General features: G+C 45.9%; 1 protein-coding gene across 1 annotated transcript in view; it reads right to left on the reverse strand.

Annotated features, from left to right (window-relative positions):
- The window catches only part of ARL15 (ADP ribosylation factor like GTPase 15), a 399,440-nt gene extending 380,663 nt beyond the window's left edge, over positions 1-18,777 (reverse strand). The window contains exon 1 of the mRNA XM_040977531.1: positions 18,632-18,777. Within this exon, the coding sequence (XP_040833465.1) occupies positions 18,632-18,679 (48 nt within the window). The 5' untranslated portion in view covers positions 18,680-18,777. The remainder of the gene's footprint in view (positions 1-18,631) is intronic.
- Positions 18,778-20,602: the final 1,825 nt, after the last annotated feature.

The raw sequence follows: 20,602 nt of genomic DNA on the forward strand, positions 1-20,602 counted from the left end.
GAAAGGAAAGGTGTAACTACCTAACTGCCTAAAATATGGATTCACCTTCCATTTCCTTCCTCCTATTCCCTGTGCATATATTTAAATTAGCACCACTTTTTAGCACTGCCTTTCTGTTAGAACTTTAGAAATTGCTGAATATGATTTCTTTCCTTGAATTTATTTTAAGCTTCTTCCTTGGGTATGACACCAATATTGCCACCTCTAAAGTCCTCAAAAACTACTCAAATGGCCGTGTCCTTTTACTAAATCAGCACTTCCAGATTACCTTACAAAATCCTGCATTCAGAATGAAGCACTGATTATAGCAGGTGTAGTCCAGCAATCAATGAAGGATCAAAAACCTTTCTGCTTCATTATGAATTAGACACTCTAGATTCTTCCTGTTTCCTTTCTATTGTGGAAAAGGAAGTGAGTTTTCTCAGGTATGAATCCCTCAAATTGACCTTAGAAACTCTATCTACTCTGAACATCAACAGATAATCCTTAAATGTACAGAGAGTAACAATACTAAAATTACTCACCTCATCGGCGCAAATAAGCAAGCATCAGGTGCTTTGCAAAGGGAAGGTTACTGACTCCTAAGCCAAGCCAGCCATGCCCCTACTGAGATTCACGAGTCGCCCCAGTAGACCCCCATGCTTCCGCTTGTCCTAGTGTAATCCATTCTCCACCCAGCAGTAAGAGCAAGTTTGCAACACACAAGTCAGTTGCTCTCACCTTCTGCTTGAAATGATCTGATCATTTAAAAGCAATCTTAACTAGAGGCCAAGTCCACACCACAACCACCAAGAGCCCCACAAGTCCTTACTGGGCTGCCCTTCTGGGGCCTAGCTTCTTCAGGGTCAAACCCTTGGGCCCGCTTTCAATATCTCATAGACCAAATGCTGAGATTTGCATAAAACCAATCATTTGCTGAAGAAAAACAACCCAAATCAAATATAGCTGGGGAAACCCTTGGGATTTTCTGTTGAGTCTCTGGTACCCAAACAACACAATCTATGGGACCCATCTACCTACTTTTGCCCAAAAAGCTCTGCCTTTTTCCATTTTCTTTTCCAAACGACACTCCTACCTAAATTTTGTAGATTCTGCCCTGGTGGTTCAAGGCCTTTCTGCCTCCCTTCCTTGCTGTTCACGTTTCTGGCTTCTCAAAGGCATGCACAATGACTCTTCTCACTGCAGTCTTCATGTTATGGACTAAGGAGGAGCAAGGCAGATGTGGGGACGTTATATGAAAGCCTAACCACTGAAAGCTATGTACTCACTGCCTGTCTCGGAGTGGAAAGGCAAGCTTGTCAAACTCCTACACTCTCATCAGCCTCAGTCCCTCTCAGTCTTCACAAGCACAGTAATGTAGGTACTTCTAAGCCTACCTGTCAGATTAAAAAACAAAACAAAAACCCTGAAAGTTGCATGCCAAGGTTAGTAAGTGGCAGAGCCCCATCTAGGCGTGGCCCCAGTCAAGTGCTTTCCATACCCTGCACCTTAGCTGGGTGGGTTACAAAGCGGTAGTTTGGATATTCAAGACACATTTTTGAAAGGAAAATTAAGTCTTCATCATATTAGACTGAAATGAGGAAAAACATTCAAATTTCCTGTGTATGAAACGCTAACACACAATGGAAGCCACCTGTGTATTAACTGGTGCTGCTGGAGTAACTGCGGGAAAGAGGGAATGTCTAAGGCAATGTTGAGTTCTTGTTCAATCAGAAGGCTCAAGATTATATAGGGAACAACTTTACAGTGTCTAACCTTCACAACCGCAGTTCTACTGGAATCTTGCTTCTGCTTAATCCTACACCAAGAACAGAATGTAGAATAATAAATTAGTGGATTAAACCTTCAATTCTCAGCCATATGTCTGAATTCAGATTTCGTGTTTACTGGAAGTCTCACTACCCTCACAAATGATTGACATATGAATAAATGCCATCAATATCAATCAAAGTCCTAATAAAATATCACTTGTTTTACAAGTATACATAAAACCGGCTGGAGAAAGTAACTCTGTTACTCGAAAGATAACTTTTGAAATTCTCCCCTACAGTGATGTGTCTTTGTAATAACTCATGGTAAAGTGAAGAGACATTGCATGAAGTATTAAAATCAACTACAAAGTGGAGAAAAGTTGAATAGAATTTTGCATCTACTTCAGGCTCTCACTTCCTCATTGTCCCTAGTAAGAGCAGAGAACATTCCAGCTCTGTCATTTCCTATTCAAGCACACAAACTGTAAGAGTTCCCTCCAAAGATTCTGACCTTCTTCTGATTCTCCCCACTAGAGATTCACAGAAGACTGTTTACACTCTTCAAATCATTAAAGCTGCTGATCACATTGTCTCTGCCTTTTTATCAATGTTACGTAATCTGTAATTTATTGATTTGAGAGAGAGTTTGAGTAAGTCTTTGAATGAGCAAAGTCAGGCAGGAAGAGAGACAGGCTGGGAGGAGGGAAAGGAGGTTCTTCTCCTAAACTAATCTGACAACTGTCCTTCACAAAATATTCTGAAACCTAATAGGTTGCAGCATTAAAATCGAAGACATAAAGTGACTGTTTCATTTCAGGCAAATAAATACTAAAGTGTCACTGAGTGAAACAAATGCACTTGTTAATTCTGAACACCAAAGAAAAAACTATCACTCATTCTTAGAAACGTACTTGTTTATGACTGCTGCTGCTACTGTTCTAATACCATTCATTCCAACCATCTACAACAACCAGGATCAAGCATCTTTATCTCAAAGATGAGTTAAAACATTCTGGATTTGGGAAAATGCAACAGAAATGCATTGAGACAAAATGAGGATAGAGTCAAGCCGTCTACCAGCTTATCATGACTCTTCCTGAGGGCTGGACTCTGGCACAGTGAGCTAAGCCAAGCCTTGGAATACTCAGATCCCAGAGCAGAGGTCTAGATCTGAGTCCAGCTAGTTGATGATGTCAGTATCTGAGTCCATATCACTCATATGGAAGATCAAGGTGGAGTCTCCCAGCTTTGTTTTGGGTCAATTCCAGCTATTGCAAGCATCTGGGGAGTGAAGCAGCAAAAGGAAGATCCACAGCACTGTACACAGTGCATTAAGCCACCACCTGTGGCATCATGGCATCAGTGCCTCATATCAGGATGCCAGTTCTGGCTGCCCTGCTTCTGATCCAGCTTTGTAATAATGCAATTCAGAAAGGTCCATGAACCTGAACCCTTGCTGACCCACGTGGGAGACCAAGATGGAGATCCTGGCCTCATGGCTCCTGGTTAGCTATTGTTGAGATCTGGAAAGTGAACCAGCCAATGAAAGAGCTCCCTTGCTGTCTCTCCACTCTTCCCCTCCCTTCCTGCTTGCTTTCTCTCTCCTTGTCACTCTATCACTCCATCACTCAAATACATTTTTTAAACTCTTCTTCACTCTGATTCATTCTTTATAATCACACATTCATATGTTGGTGTATTCAAAACAACCTGTATAAAGAATTAAAATATGCATCACACCTTGCACAGAATTTTCTAATTCCCACACTTCTAGCAACTTGCTTCACTATGTTTGTATTATGTTACAAAGAATCTGGTGCAACGTTTTAGAATCAGCAAGTGACAATCTATTCTAGACATGGATGAAAAAATTTTTTCACCAAATATGTTTGATGAAACTAGTCCAAGTGAATACAAAAAGCATAATTATTCATGATAAAGTATAAACACTGAGAAGACAAAAAAATAGAAAATATTCATCAAATTTCCAAAAGATGACCAAACAGTCAGGAATTTTCTCAAATAAAAACATATGTGGGAAGAAAGAACATGATTAGAGCAGGAACCTATTTACCAGACACTCAGGCTGCAGGACAATGGCAACCTGCGCCCCAAGAAGTGATGGGAAGGAACGGGACTTGAGACTCAGCCACAGCCCAGGGCCAGGTCCCCGGGTCTGATAGAAAAACAAAGGAAATCCAGAGGCAATCAAATGATTGTCTAAATTATCTGATCTGTACAACAGGCATCTTAAATTGTGGTAAATATACATGACTGAATGACTTAGCCAGAAAAAGAAAGAATTAAATCATGTTTTTGCAACAAAATGGATGAACTGGAGACCATTACACTAAGTGAAATAAGTTAATACCCAGAAGACAATCATCATATGTCTTCCCTGATTTGTGGTAACTAATATACAGAGTACAAAAAATGTATATGAGGGAAATTGACATTTTGAGCTTTGATTATTGTTTATAGGCCTTTGTCTATGCTCCTAAAAAACAGTAGTTTTTCACCTTAGTACTTGTTGAATTCATTATTTAGCTTGGGTTATAAAGTAAACAAAGTATGTTATTGTAAAATTTTTTTAAATGATTAGCGAAGGGAGAGGAAGGGTGGCAGTGATGGTGAAAAGTATCATGCTCTCTAAAACATTTTTTTATTGGAAAGTCATATTTGAAGAAAGAAGGAAAGACAGACAGAAAGTTCTTCCATCTGCTGGTTCATTCTCCAGTGACCACAATGATGGCAGCTGAGCCCATCCAAAGCCAGGAGCTTCTTCTGGGTCTCCTACACAGGTGCAGGATCCCAAGGCTTTAGGCCATCCTCCACTGTTTTCCCCAGGCCATAAGCAGGGAGCTGGGTCAGGAGAAAAGCAGTCAGGACACAAACTGGTGCCTATAGATGCCGGCACTTAGAGGTGGATGATTAGCCATTTGAGTCATTATGCCAGTATCATGCTCTTAAAACTGTCTCTATAAAATTGGTTCCTTTTATATAAACAAAAATAAATGTAGCAGAAAGCATGTTAGATACAGACTAGGTAATAAACTTCCTAAAATGTTGCTTTAAAAATCATCTTCAAAAATCACACTGCTTTAAATACTACATTGTACTAAGGAAAATATGACCAATGAATAATACAACAGTATGGCACTCTGATATAGAATTAAACACAAAGGGAAGTCTCATCATTACAAGAGCTTTTCTGCAGCTAGCACAGTGAGCTAAGGACAGCCACCTTCAGGAAACACCTACAGCAGAACAGAGGCATCATCCAATCAATCAGCCCAGCACACGTGCTGCCCCCACATGGCCCCTCAGGAAGTCTTCAAAAAGGGAGAAGAGATGAAAGGGCAGGCTAGCAAATCAGGTGCTACTGGAAAACGTTCTCCAAAGCAGACACTTTCAAACACCGAGTTCCATAAAAGAAAATGTTAGAAGGGGTTCTCAGAGAACTCACCCACTTGATTCAAAGTGAGCCATCCCATGCAGCCAAATTTCTGTAACAGCTGAAAACCAGAAGTGGCCTGAGGAGTGTGGGCCACCACGTGTCATGCCAGCACCTTCCACCCTGCATCTCAGAGACAGCTGCCACTTAGAACACCAATCGGCAGCTGCAGTCTTTTTAACCCAGTTACCGTGCACTACATTTAATGTGTGCTCTGTGAAAGGCTCTAGTGGAAAAATGAATAGAATTTTTGGTGACCACAGTTCTGCCCCAGCTCACTAACAGCTAACACTTTCACAGTGCTAAGGGTTCTTCAAAATGACACATATCTGTATGCATATATCCCTATGTGTGTGCACACGTGCACACATGTAGTCATTCTGCTTCCTTTGTACATGAAGAACCTGAGACGGGAAAGGCTGTGGCGCAGGTGACAGAGCTAGAATGCAAAGACAAGCAGTTTGGCTCCAAATTCAGCTCCATGTGGCCTCAGTCCAGCTGCTGTGGGTCAAGCCAAAGCCAGGACCTAGAACTCAACCAGGACCTCTCACATGGGTGACAGGGATCAGAGTACCTGAGTTATCACCTATAGCCTCCTGGAGTCCCATGACCTGGAGACTGGAGTTGGGATTTCAACCCAGACACATTAAGATGAGATGGAGGTGTACCAAGTGGCATCTTAGCTAGTGTCAAAGTGTGTGATCCCCTAAGGGTTTGTTACCTGGCTCAGTCCTTCACTGCAACAAAACTCATTCTGTGGTCCTGGTGACCCCATCACCCACACAACTGACCATCCAATACCAACCTTCCCTTCTTTTTCTGGTTACCAGTACAAGCCATGCACTGCAGCTTCTCCTTTGAGAACTGGTCTACCTACACAACCTTACCTTCACATACTACATTGTCTGGCTACACTGAAAATTCTCTCCTTCCACTTTATTTTAAAGATTTATTTTATTTTTATTGGAAAGTCAGATATTTAGAGAGGAGGAGAAACAGAGAGAAAGATTTTCCATGCAATGATTCACTCCCCAAGCAGCCACAACAGCCAGAACTGCACCAATCCAAAGCCAGGAAACAGGAGTAGCTTCTTGCAGGTCTCCCATGCAGGTGCAGGGTCCCAAGGCTTTGGGCCGTCCTCGACTGCTTTCCCAGGCCACAAGCAGGGAGCTGGATGGGAAGCAGGGCTGCCAGATTTAGAACCAGCACCTATATAGGATCCCAGTGCATGCAAGATGAGGACTTTAGCCACTGGGCTACCAGCACCATCTCCTTTCACTTTTTTGAGCAATGATTTCAAACACTTATTCTTCAGCCTCAAGATCACCAGGCTCTTACATCTTTTACAGTCCATTTGCTCCACCTTTTCTTGCAATAAATCCTATCTCAGTCTATCACTTCGGACATTTTCTTGAGGTATCCTAAACTCCTTCACCCCATTGTTTATCCATCTATTCGCCTTAGAAAACTCTTAGCAGTTCTAGTGCTGTGACACAGTTTGTTAAGCCACTGCCTGCAGTGCCAGCAATCATATGGGTGACAGTTCAAATCCCAGCTGCTCCACTTCTGACCAACACATCCGACAATGGAGGCAGCTGTGGCCACTCGGTGCTTCCTGACCATTGGTCCCCTTGCAGCTACACTTCTCAGAGCACTGTAGAAAGGACTAACCAAAAGGAGGCCTTCCATAGCATTTCCCACAGAACTCAACAGAATCAGTTGGCAGGTAGGAATTGAGGGGGTGGAGGGAGGAGGAATCCCAGACTCTACAGAATTGTTCCATAAAATTCAAAATTTTAAATAAAAATTAAAAAAAAATAGAACTCAGCAGAGTGAATTCTCAACAGATGTTCATCAGCACCACTGTTATAAGATAACTTAATCTCAACAAATGGTGGCCGAGTACACCCGAACAGCATTCTATCCAAATTACAAATATTAGCTAAATTAGTCAAAATTGAGTGTTTTAAAACATGAGTATTTTAAACCCAATAATTCTCTCTAGAATCCTATAGCAAGAATACCCCCCAAACACCCAGGAATATTAAAATATAATTTCTTTCTCAAGAGATTTATTGCATAAGTGAGTGTATTTAAAAACTGCACAACAAAGAGGCCTACCTAACTGTGAGTGAGTTTCCCAACCTTATGACAATGGAATTCAAATTTTTTCAGGCCCACTAAAGTACCAAAGAAACAATTACTGCTCTTTGCATTCCATTCACAAAAATCCAAGGATTTACAAAGAATGTGGATTGCAACACTATTTGAACAACCAACACTGGAGCAAATAAAGATGTTTAATTAATTGTAGTTTACTATACAATATGGAAAATGTATGCTCTAGAAATCATTAAAAGTTCATTAAGCACACAGTTAGGTATGAAGCAATAGTTTCATTATGATATCACTTGGGTTTCCTAGATGGGAAAGTGAATCCCACCTACACATTACAGGATAATATGGTAATGTGTAAACTGATTTTCCACAAGTTGCAGAATCACAGATTTTTTTTCTGTTGCATTTTGCTATGCTCCTCAAGTCTCCTTCATTAAGCTTTTACTTTTAATAATAAGTATGTTGAAACCGGTACTGTGGCCATGTGGGGTAAGCCATGGCCAAGGACGTACACATCCCACACAGGAATGCCTGGGTCAATCAGCCTCCACCCCAGCTTCCAGTGCGGTGCTGCTGTACCCAAGAGGGATCTGGTGACAGCTCCAGGGCCTGTGGTCTGGCCCCCCAGGCATCAGAGCGGGACAGAGTTCCCCGCTCCCAGCTCTGACCTGCTCAGCTCAGTCCTAACCCTGGCTTGAACTGGTGTTAGGTGTGTGAAGGAATGGATGGAAGAGTTCTCTCTTTCTGTATTACTCTTTCAAATAAACAAAAAATGAGCATTTTTTAAATATTACCAAAATATATTTGCTCTTAGACTGCCAAAACAATGTGAAAAATGCTTTAAAAAGATGTCTATTTTGGTCTAAAAAAAAGTTTGAAATCATATATACAAGGAAGTCTTCAAACAGTTCATAGAAACGAATGCTATAAAAAAATTATGTGTGGTTTTCAAAGTATTGTGGCACCCAATAAACTCATCTTTCAATTCTATTTTCCTACAAAATTTTTGAAATACTTGCTTTGTCTGTTCAGTATATGTGTTAATATGATTACAAAATTACTCACAAGCCATTAATAAAAACTGCAGAATCCTAATAAAAGCTGAAGTGTACATAAAACTCCATGGAATAGCTTTTATGATTCATGTATTATGTTAAAGAAAACACATTTGCACACACACAGCCAGGCTTCAAAAAAAAATTCTCTTCTGAAGCCAGGAGCCATGAACCTCCTCCAGGTCTCCCTAGTGGGTGCAGGGTCCCAAGACTTTGGGCCGTCCTCAACTGCCTTCCCAGGCCATAAGCAAGGAGCTGTTTGAGAAGTGGGACTGCCAGGATTAGAACCAGCACCCATATGGGATCCTAGTGCTTGCAAGGCAAGGACTCTAGCCACTATGCCGCAGCATGGGAAGGAGGTTCCTGGCTCCTGGCTTTGGATCAGTGCAGCTCTGGCCACTGTGGTTACTTGGGGAGTAGATCATTAGACGGAAGATCTTCCTTTCTGTGTCTCCTCCTCTCTGAATATCTGAATTTGCAATAAAAAAATAAATATTGGAGAAAAATTCTCTTGTGAGCTTTTCCAAATGCAAACTAGATATCTACATGTAAGTAGACATGATCATGCCTAAACTAAAAATTTGAAACAACTATCAAACATGAAATATTTATTAATTTCAAAAACAATATCAAAGTAGGAAAATGCCAAATATCAAAAAGATAAGGATTATACATTAGAATTTCTCTAAAATTTCCACATTCACAAGACACAGCACATAGTTTGCACACATATATCATAAAACGCAAAAAATACTCATGAGAAAGATCATTAACTTTGAGACACTTGTCATAACCAAGAGTGGAGGAGACAAGTCTGCAGAGTCAGGAGGCTTCAGCCATAGACTGGGAGTACCACTATTTTTAAAAAGGGCACCAGAGTTTTGATGTTAAAAACGACAAAATGTTAAATGCCGTTGAGTAAGCGAGGCATGAACACAAAAGTCTTTCATATTGTTTTCTGCAGTCCCCTACACATGCTTGCCATACTTCATACTTAGAAAATCAAACTGTGGGGCTGGCTCCATGGCTCAACAGTCTAATCTTCCACCTTAAAGTGCCGGCATCCCATACAGTCTTTGGTTCATGTCCAGGTTATTCCAATTCCCATCCAGGCTCAAGTTCTGGGGTCCCTGTAGCCACGTGGAAGACCTGGAAGAAGCTCCTGGCTCTTGGCTTCAGATCAGCTCAACTCCAGCCATTGTAAGGCATTTGGGGAGTGAACTAGCAGGTGGATGATCTTTCTCTGTCTCTCTTTTTCTTCATAAATCTGCCTTTCCAATAAAAAGAAAGAAAACCAAACCCTGAAAGTACTGAATTCTGCGTTAGCTCCTGACTTCCTGTCTAGCTGGATTAGAGACAGGCACAGACTGGCTGCACTTCCCTCAGTGACCCCGGCCCAGATCCTGCTTGTCATCCCTCCCCTCCTGTGACTGACCAGAGAAGCAGCTAGCCTGGGGGTTGGGGGAGAATCTCTCCAGTGGAGACACGGACACAGCTACCAGGAGACGAGGTCTGGTCTGGGAGAGAAGCTGAGCCGAGGTCAGAACAGGTATCAGCAAATCAAGGTACTAACAAATTCAGTGCAGGGAACCGTCTTGCCAAAGCAACCATCCAAGGGACTGTCAAAATCAGGTAGGTGTTGGGCTGTGAGGCAACAGCATAACGTGACAGTTTATGCAAAGCAGTGGGTAACCAATGGGAACAAAATTGGTGTGCAAACTCCAGCCACCAGGCAGAAACCTACGCAGCTTCCCCCAGTGGGACTGTGCAGTCTTCAAGTTCTCAAGTGGGGGAGGGCTCTCTCCAACAGCATCACATACTCCCTCAAGCTCCAGCACTTACAGCGCGGGATTGGAATCAGCTACACTAGGCTCATAACAGCCCTGACCCTCCACCAGTTACCTGATCCTGGCCAATACCCTGCCTTTCAGAGCCCCAAGTTTCCTTGTAAATTGAAACCTGAAATAGTTGGTTAACAAGAATGTGGGGAGGACTGACTTAGGTAATCCAAGAAAAACACTCTGCAATTCATCTGATAGACAGTCCCCAGGTAACCACGCAATGGACCAGATTCTGGTGGTAGAAAGGGGATTCGGGAGGCCAGAGAACCAGTACTGGAGCAAGCTACAGAAGTGAACCATGTCTTGCCTTTAGCACTAGCAACCGGATCCAGCTATATAAAGTGTAGAGATCCAGGCAATAAGAACATGCAAAGCCTCTTGTCCAAAAATGAGGCATTTCAACATGGTGATGAAAGATCATTAAACCATGTGTGGAGCTGCTCTGAGTCTGGCTGAAAAGCAAGTGTGCATGGGCACTGTGAAGTGAGAGTCAGCCGGACTGGGCTTCGAGACTCACCCAGGCACAAGAAGCAATGAGATGATGTCAGACCAGAGCTGTAGCACAACTGACAGGGACAGCAGGCTCTGACATAAGGGCCCACCATGAACACAGCTTGTGAGAAACAGAGGAAACTTCTCTCCAAGGTAACCATCAGACCTTCTGTCAAAATCTTCCCTTCCCTCAGGTCTACTTCAGAAGTGAATTCCTTCTAGTCAGCGTCAATGGGACTTGACCCAGTCACAGTTCAGAAGCAAAAGGCTGCTCATGGTCTCTGTCTGCTGGGGACAGTTCCACTTCACCAGCAACACTTGGCAAAGCAGCATAGCAGACTTCAGACTCAAACAGATCCTGAGTCTCAGCAACCTCTTTAAAAGATACTGACTGGGCTTGGGACAGTCGGAAATCCGCCCTTGAACATGACAGCAGAGGCCTACCTAATGAGGCTGCCTCAAAATTCATTTGTGACTCCTTGATGGAACACTGGATCTGAAGGCCACATCAGGGACCAAAGCACTGGCATGGGGGCTGGGGAAAGGGTGTGGCTCTGCAAGCAACACTGTTCTGTCCAGGCAGCCTGACCTGCAACGGCCACGGGCAGAGCCAAGTCCTTGAGGGAGTGGGAACCGTGGACACGCTGCTCAGGGCCCCTGCTTGAATGCAGTGGTGGCCCCAGAGCACTCTTCTGAATCTGTCCATGTAAGCAGCAGCATGGTATAGCCATCCCTTGGTATCCACTGGGGAAAGGTGCCAGGACCTCCCACAGGGACCAAAATTCCTGGATGTTCAGTCTCCCTCCCAAAAACTTGCATTCATCCCACGCACACGTTCCGATATACCTTAAATCATTGCTAGTTTGCTTCTGCTGCCTGCCACAACATAGGCACTATGTAAACAACTGTTCCCAAGGCACTGTTTAGGGAACAACCAGAAGTCTGTGCATGTTTGGTACGAATGCAAGGCTTTTCACAAATACACTTGAGCTATGGATAAGAAACCCTTGGATATGGAGGGCTGTACTGACACGAAGCGTGCTGTAAAAATATCAAGTACATGCCAACAGCTTTGTCACCAAGCTGCCAGAGCCTCTGCCTAGAGTAAAAGAAAATGGCTTTCCGGTAGAAGCCTGCGAGGACAGAGTGCCCTGGAAGCTGCAATGCCAGCCACCTGCCGGCCCTGTAACCTTGGGGCAGGTACACAGCCTTCCCCCAAATCTCCCCCGAATGCCCTTCTGTGTGTCATCTGCACCCCTCACTGCCCACACAGAAGCACTTGGCTTATGCATGCTTCTGCAGGCGGTCTCCTGCAGGACACTGCTCCAGGTCGCCGCATGTCCCTCTGTCCACCCTCACTGCAGTAAGGCTGCAGTGGTGGAATCCCAGGAAACAGACCCCACATCTCTGTAACAACAGTTCCTACTTAGCACAATAGATTTTCTGAAAATGTTTACACCAAGTGACTCCCACAATGATTTACTGTGTTCACGTTATTTTCAGCTTATGAATTATTAATAAAGGAACATTAACACAACTACCTCATCCAGTTGACATTAAGACTAGAGAGTATTGGGCCCAGTGCAGTAACCTAGTGGCTAAAGTTTTTGCCTTGAATGTACTGGGATCTCATATGGGCGCCAGTTTTTATTCCAGCAGCCCCACTTGATTGTGACCTGGGAAAGCAATCAAAGATGGTCCAAAGCCTTGGGACCCTGCACCTGCATGGGAGACCTGGAAAAAGCTTTTGGCTCCTGGCTTCAGATCGGCTCAGCTCCAGCTGTTGAGGTCACTTGGGGAGTGAACCATCGGAGAGAAGTTCTTCTCTGTCTCTCCTCCTCTCTGTATATTTGACTTTGCAATAAAAATTTAAAAAGCTTGGGCCCGGCGCGGTAGCGCAAGTGGTTAAGGTCCTCGCCTTGCACGCCCGGGATCCCACATGGGCGCCAGTTCTAATCCCGGCAGCCCCACTTCCCTTCCAGCTCCCTGCCTGTGGCCTGGGAAAGCAGTCGAGGACAGCCCAAGGCTTTGGCACCCTGCACCCGCGTGGGAGACCCGGAAGAGGCTCCTGGCTTCGGATTGGCATAGCATCGGCCATTCACTCACTTGGGGAGTGAATCATTGGACGGAAGATCTTCCTCTCTGTCCCTCCTCTCTGTATATCTGCCTTTCCAATAAAAAAAATAATAAAAATAAATCTAAAAAAAAATTTAAAAAGCTTTTAAAAAAAGACGAGTGTTAGGACTATATTATTACTTTATAGTCCAGCAAAACACACGTAACTTTTTCAGAGCCATTCACTGCTCAAAAGACACTTTTCAAAATCATTCAGAAAATACCTTTTCAGTAAAAAATGCTTTTTATTAAAAAAAAAAAAGGTCTAAAAGGTCTAGCTTGGGGCCAGTACTGTGGCACAGCTTCCTCCTAATTGCTTAGGTGAACCAACAGAAGATGGCCCAAGTGCTTGGTCCCCTGCAACAACACGGAGACGTGGATGAAGCTCCCGGCTTCAGCCTGGCTCTGCCCTGGCCATTGTGGCCACTTAGCATATGAATCAGCAGACAGAAGATCACTCCCTCTTTCTGTTTGTCTCTCTCTCTCTCTCCCTCTCTGTAACCATGACTGTCAAATAAATAAATAAATCTTTTTTAAAAGCCTGGCTCACAGGTAACTGAACATCATCTAAAATCACAAGTGTGACTTCACTTCTCTTTTCAAATGAGGCCCCATTCAATGTATTAGCACCAATCAACAATATTCTCTGTAACAAAATATGAATTCCTGCTCTTGGCTGTTTGGTTGATTTTTATCCTATGAATGGTGGTAGATGACCCATCCATTTCACTCATCGGGATCTTCTCCCCAAGACATCAATTTTTATAATGGCAGATGAAGCCTATGATGAAGAATTGAGGCAAAGTCCACCAGTATATACGAATTAGTTTTAATAAACTTAATTTTATTATATCCAATTGCAATGTACAAATACAATGAGCACCGACAGTACATAAGACAAAATAAGTATTTTTTGTTTGTTTTTTATGAATTTCAAAGTGGGGGGGGGGAGGGAGGCAGAGGGAAGGAAATGTTCCATCCAATGGTTCACTCCCCAAATGGCCGCAACAGACAATACAGAGACAGGCTGAAGACAGGAGCTTCATCCAGGTCGCCCATGTCAGTGCAAGGGTCCAAGTACTTGGGCCATCTTCCACTGCTTTCCCAGGCATTCTAACAGGAAGCTGAATCAAAAGTGGAGGAGCCAGGATTCAAACCAGGACTCATATAAGATGCTGGCACTACAGGTGGAAATTTAACACACAACACCACAATGTTGGCCCCATAACCACAATTTTTTAAAAAAGATTTGTTCCTTTTTTAAAAAATTTTGGGGTGTGTATATGGAGCATGGTCTCTGTGGCTATTTATTTATTTATTTTTATTGCAACATCAGACATACACAGAGAAGGAGAGACAGAGAAGATCTTCCGTCCGATGATTCACTCCCCAAGGGACTGCAATGGTCAGAGCTGTGCCGATCCAAAGTTAGAAGCCAGGAGCCTCTTCCAGGTCTCCCACGCAGGTGCAGGATCCCAAGGCTTTGGGCCATCCTCTACCGCCTTCCTAGGCCACAATCAGGAAGATAGGTGGGAAGCGGGGCTGCCAGGATTAAAACCCGTGTCCATATGGGGTCCTGGCACAATCAAGATGAGGGCTTTAGCCTCTAGGCCACCATGCCGGTCCCTGTTTGTTTATTTTCAAGGCAGAGTGACAGAGAAGGAGGAGAGAGACAGACAGACCTATCTAGTAGTTCACAACTGAAATGCAAGCAACAGCCAGGCCCAAACCCCAAAACGCCATCCAGTCTTCCCGGCAGGGAGCAGGCCCCCGACTACCTGGGCCACCATCCTCCAAGGCACACTATACAAAGCTGAACTGGAAGACTAGGAGTAGCCCGCACTGTGGTAGGGAACGCAGGCACCACAAGAGGCAGTGTAGCCCACTGCACAACAGCCCCAATCAAGCACTATTGCTTGTCAAATGTGCCAAGTGCCATCTTACATTTGAGTTCACAAGAAAACAAAGAAACGCCCACTAGAGAGAACCACACCAGAGCCAAGCAGCACCTCAGAGGTGCTACCCTCTGCGTCTCACTCGGTTGGCTCTGCCAGTCTCGCCTGTTGCCTTCAGCAGGGCGGTGAAGGGAATCCCAGAAGGCTTATTCCTCATGTCTTTCAAGGCCATGCACCAAATGCCAGCTCCAGCAATACCGCTGAGTGAATTAATGAAAACACCAGCGTGTGGCTTCATCTTCATAGGTCCTACATACCCTCAAGGGAGTCGCAACTTTGTGATTGATGACCACTCCCCATCTTCCCATTCACTGAGATGAGTTCTTAAACAGAAGGTATAAATCAACAACCTATCTGCCGTGCAAGAACGTGACATCTTTGAAAAGCAACGTACTACTTATAGCGCTATACCGTAGGAATCATCTCTTCACACAACATACAACCAGTTCTACTGCTGTTGTTGTGACAGGGAGGGGAAAGGTACACACAAGTGAGCCAAGTCAAAAGGGACATTTGGGAATTGAAAGGAATCCAGGAGTGGATCTCATCAAACCTTCCAGAAAAGCCCACAAGGTGGATTTTCCCTTTTCATGCTAACTTGACTATTTTCTCCTTGCTTATTCAAAAAGCTGTGCACGTGGCCTTACTACTTCTAGCTGTCAGCAGAGAAAGAGATGCTGGTACGGCCTGCAGGGATGCCAGCCAAGTCCTTCCCCATAGACCTGACAAGTGTGAACATGGCCTTGCAGACGTCATCATGATGGGGGAGAGAGGTACGTGGCCTCCCAGGAAGATTCTGCTTATCAGCTGGAAAACAGATGTTTTGGTTTCAATTGCAACCCCAGCTAGACAAATTATACTTGATGATCTTTTGACTTAACAGAGAAAGATACATTCTGCATTCCCCAGAACCAAATACCTAATCCAAACAGATTTTATCTTGTCTCAATTTAGAGGCTGGTAAAGCAAATGAAATTGTCACTCTGGTCTCATATTCAAGCAATTCCACAAATACTGGAGCCTAACCCTGTGCCAAGAATCAAGTCAGGGACCACACCAGGTAATAGACAGAACTATTTTTTTATTCCCAGTTACCACTATTCCCCTAAATGGAAATCAATTTAAAAAAAAAATGTTTGAAATATTAAGAAACCATCTCTGATTCTCTTCATCTAGAATCTCTAAACGAGAGCATTAAAAGCAACAGCTAAGATTAGAGAGCTGCTGCTTCAGCTTTCCCATCTTCATCTGATTGAAAGTTGTTAAAAATAGCACCTTCACCTTTCTATTTCTCCTCCCTTCCGCTCCCTTCCAAACTAAAAAGCTGAAGGGGTGACATCCAGTCCATGGACAATAGACACACAGCTCACTTGTCCTCTCTCTCTTCCAGATTCTAACAAGAAGAAGTCAAATGCCGATTAAAAAAGAAAAGGAGGCACGCATCATTATTCTTCCCAAGCTCATGAGAGGACAGCTTGTTCCAGTCCCTTCAGTAAAATTCTCAGAGTCAAAACTTGGAATATCTGCCCGTGTGTGTGTGTGTGTGTGTGTGTGTGTGTGTGTGTGTGTGTAAACTAGTCAAAATTTGGGGATGGGCTTATTTTAATAGGACCCTAGTAGCAGAGTGGCATGGTGGAAGTGTCCTGGGCAGGTAATGAAGAGATTGATGCATCAAAAAATAACATCCTGCACACAGAGAAATTCATTTTTATTTCTCAGAAATGGGGTTTTGCATGATCACACAAAGATTATGCATAAGCAAGCAAGTCAATATGAACATAAGAAAAAAAAATCAATGATGTATGACACACTTTTGCTGAAAACTGATAAGCAAAAAGTAGACAAAACCACCCCCAAGGGAGGACTGCTGGCTGCCTTCCTCGGGCCAGTTTAACACTGGTGGACTGTCGGAACCTTCGCAAGAGAATATGCAGTGCACTCCTAGAACTGAACTGTTTTTAAGACCTTTTCTTCCTCCCCTCCTAAGAGTGGGATTATTCCACTGCCCTTGTGAAATTTGTGGACGCATAGTCAAAGAAATAAAACAGATCTATATGGCAAAGCAAATGTTGGATGGATGGCAGGTTAAGAAAACAAATCTGCAATCCACTAATGCGGGTACAAGCTGTTGGTAAAGTGGTACAGAAATTAATTTGTTACCCTCCCACCTTGAGCCCACAAATGTTCATTCACCTACACCTAGGCCGTATCTGCCTGGAGCTTACACAGTCACCAGTGCTCAGCGCCACTTTCCCTGAAGGGTTGGGTGGGCTTGCCACCTCAGGGGCAGCAAGGTGCTACAATTTGAAAATGTCAGAACACACCCAGTAAAAATAAAGAGCAGAAGGCTCAGATACACCTGGCTTCCTTTTCAGACTCTAATCACTTAAGTAGCCTTTCCCAGGTGCTAATTATTCTCAACGAAACTTCCAATGAAATCCACACAGACAACAAGACACAGCCATATACTGTACTCAATCAGCTAAGCAACTCAGAAAATCAGCTCTTGGGACACATCCCGCAAACCAACTTGCAGAACCCCTTGCACGGGGCAGGATGCAGGACCTGAGACCATCCCCCTAACCTGCGACAGCTGTGAGTCCGGTAAAATCCACCAGGAACGTGGAAGTCGCTGACCTCCACCAAGGAGCAGCAACACACAATCTTTGACTCCGCTCGCTCCGTTCACAAGGTCGTGCATTAGCTGCCATCCCCACCCTCCCCCAGCACAAGACCAACGCTGTAACTTCACATCCACCAAGATGAACCTCAAACGTACAGCTTAATACTAACAAACCAAGCCCTAGCCCAGCGATTCCAGACCGAGAACGCCTGCAGAGAATCTCGGCACAGCCTTCGGTGCAATTCCTAGAAGGAGGTGGCCCATCCCTGCCAGGGCCAATCTGCAATCAAACTCCCTGTGTCCTGCGACCAGGAGGGGCCTGCGTCCCTCACCGGGGACTTCAGCTCCGCAGGGCCACAGTGCTTCTTCCGGGACACCTGCGACTTAGGGTCACGGTGCGGGAACCGGTCGCAGCCCCCTGCCGAGAAAGATTTGCCCCGGACCACAATAAGCAGCGATGGGGAAATCACAAATATTGGAACGAAAGCCGGGGCTTGCATAATTGCGTGCGTGCGCACACACACACACCACACACTCCCACAAGTCAGTTTTCCAATACTCTGCTCCAGCCCGGTGCTGCCACTCCCCCCCCCCCAACTCCCCAGCACGAGCCCGGCCAAAATAAAGTGCAGCTGGGAGCTGCAGGGTGTCCGGGACGGCAGCGGCGTGCAGCCGCGCCCCGCACCCGCCGGAGCCCCGCGTCTCTCTCCGGCCGGGCTGCCAGGCAGGTTTAGCCCCGGCCCCTGGAAGGTTAATGCGCCCGTGCCCCGGGTCAGGGCTCTCGGAGCTCTAATAGCAAGCAAATGACCGCGGCTGCCTGGATTTAATGAAGCCATTCTCGGTTATGGCTGTTTAATAGCACTTGGAGTTCTGTTCCAAGAGAGAGCGGAACACTCCGGCTTCCCCGGAAAGCAAGTCGTCTGCGGGCAGCGCGCGGGGGGAAAAGCCAAGGTCGGACGAAGGCGCGAACACGGACAGGGGACGCCCCGCAGCCCCGGCCCGCATCTCGCCCCGCAGCCCGGCTGGCCCCGGGGCCGTGCCTTTACCTGTCAGCTCGCCGCCCCGCCGCGAGCCCCGGCCGCGGCCGCAGAGAAAGAATACCCCCCCCCCAAAGGCACCGCATCGCAAAGAAAGAAAGAGAAAAAAAAAAAAAAAAAGGTTGGTTCCTTCAAGCGAGGGCCACCGGGCCAGCTGAGGTCCCAGGACCGACACGCACCCCGCACCTACCAGATAATCCATGTACAGAAACGCCTCAGTTATCCGGAGATCAGACATCCGGCAGCCTAAAGCATCCGGAACGGCTCCGAACCCGGAAAAAAAAAAAGGCAGCGTCTCAGGCTGCGAGCGAGCAGCTCCTGAAAAAACCAGCAACAGCGAAAACCACCGAGAGCGGCCGAGGAGCCGAACCTTACACAAGGGGCGCGGCGATTGGCCGGGAGGGCGGGCCGAAAGGAAGGAGGGTGCGCATTGGCTGCCGCGGCTATAAAAGCCAGGCCCCAGCGGGCGACGGCGGAGAAGCGCGGGAGCGAATTGTTCTCCGGATTGTTGTGTGAAGGGCCGAGGGCCGGGGGCGGGGACAGCGGGGCGGGTGGCACGCGCAGTAGGCCGAATCCCGAGAGCGCAAAATCGGCGGGGGCCGCGGCCGCCTGCGCGCCTCGTGGTTGGGGCAGAGCCGCGCCTCCGGGCCCTCGGTGTCCCCGCCCATCTCCCCGAGTAGGAAGCCGCGGCTGGGCCGTGGGGAGGCGTGGTAGCCCCCGGCCGCCTTCCCAGCGGCTCCGCGGCCTGGAGGCGGCACCGCCCGGGCGCCCCGAGAGCCGAAGGAGCGGGCTTGTAGGTGACTCTGAGGCACACCGGGCGCGCGCAGCTGGGAAGCTGCTCGGGCAAGCGGAGCCGGTGCCACCCTGCACGCTGCCGCGCCGGGGACTGCCCTGCGAACTCCAGGTAGCCCACGGGGATGACACCTTCCCCCGCACGCCGTGTGGAGGGGGTGAACGAGTTCTGAGGAGTTGCTACTAAAGTTTGTGGTGTTCCCCAAGCTGTCGGAAGGGCGCAGCTGATGGGTTCTTGGCGCGCCTCGGGCCAGGGACAGCATAAACCCAAGGTCCCTGGAATACAGTCAGAGAACAGGCGGCTCCCTGAAATGACCGGAGCCAGAACACAGCTCCTCATTAGCATCCCGATGTCGTTTTAAAGCAGGTAGACTTTGATATGTGTGTATTTTTAATTTCTAGGAATACTGGCACTGGGATTGCAATGTTGCCCAATCAGAACCAAAAACCTAAGTAGGAAGACTGGAGTTTCCTTTCCTAAAAGATTTGGGGTATGAATGCCATATTCACTCAAAACGAGGCAAAAAAAAGAAAAACCCGTTTTGTTTTTCTTCTAAATTTTAGTAAGTTTGAACGGATTCAATAGAGTTTGTAGTTAAAATTTTACAAATATGATAATGTTCCTTTCCTCCCTTTCTCCCTAAGCGCTACTTTGCAGTTGGGAATAGAAGGAGGAAGATTGTAAACTAGAAAAAAAAATATACACACACGCATATATCACATGCTGGTGTCCTTTGTTCAGTAAACAGCAAGGTAGGAGTGAATAGAATTGGAATTTGGGGGCCCGGCGCGGTGGCGCAAGTGGTTAAGTCCTCGCCTTGCACGCCCGGGATCCCATATGGGCGCCGGTTCTAATCCCGGCAGCCCCGCTGGGAAAGCAGTTGAGGACGGCCCAAAGCTTTGGGACCCTGCACCCGCGTGGGAGACCCGGAAGAGGCTCCTGGCTTCGGATCGGCATAGTATCGGCCCGTTGTGGCTCACTTGGGGAGTGAATCATCGGATGGAAGATCTTCCTCTCTGTCTCTCCTCTCTGTATATCCGCCTTTCCAATAAAAAAAAATAATAAGAATAAATCTTTAAAAAAAAAAAAAGAATTGGAATTTGGAAGCCCCAAGTGCAAAAAAAATGTGTTTTGGTTTTGGTTTCCCATGATGTTCTTGAGTTCCTTGGCCCCCCACCCCCACAGGCGCTGAGAAGCTCAGAGGGTAGGGGGCTTGCTCTCAACTTAATAATTATTTGGACTTATATACAGCAGCATCTCCAGTGGGGAAACGAAATCTTTCTGAACTGACTGCCTCACTATACAGGGTTGAATGTTTCCTTTACCCCTAAACCAGCCCAGCCCTCTTGGTATCCTCAACCAACAAAT

This window comes from Ochotona curzoniae, unplaced genomic scaffold, assembly GCF_017591425.1.
Source record: "Ochotona curzoniae isolate NIBS_2020 unplaced genomic scaffold, NIBS_Ocur_1.0 contig_2754, whole genome shotgun sequence".
NCBI classification, from domain to species: domain Eukaryota; kingdom Metazoa; phylum Chordata; class Mammalia; order Lagomorpha; family Ochotonidae; genus Ochotona; species Ochotona curzoniae.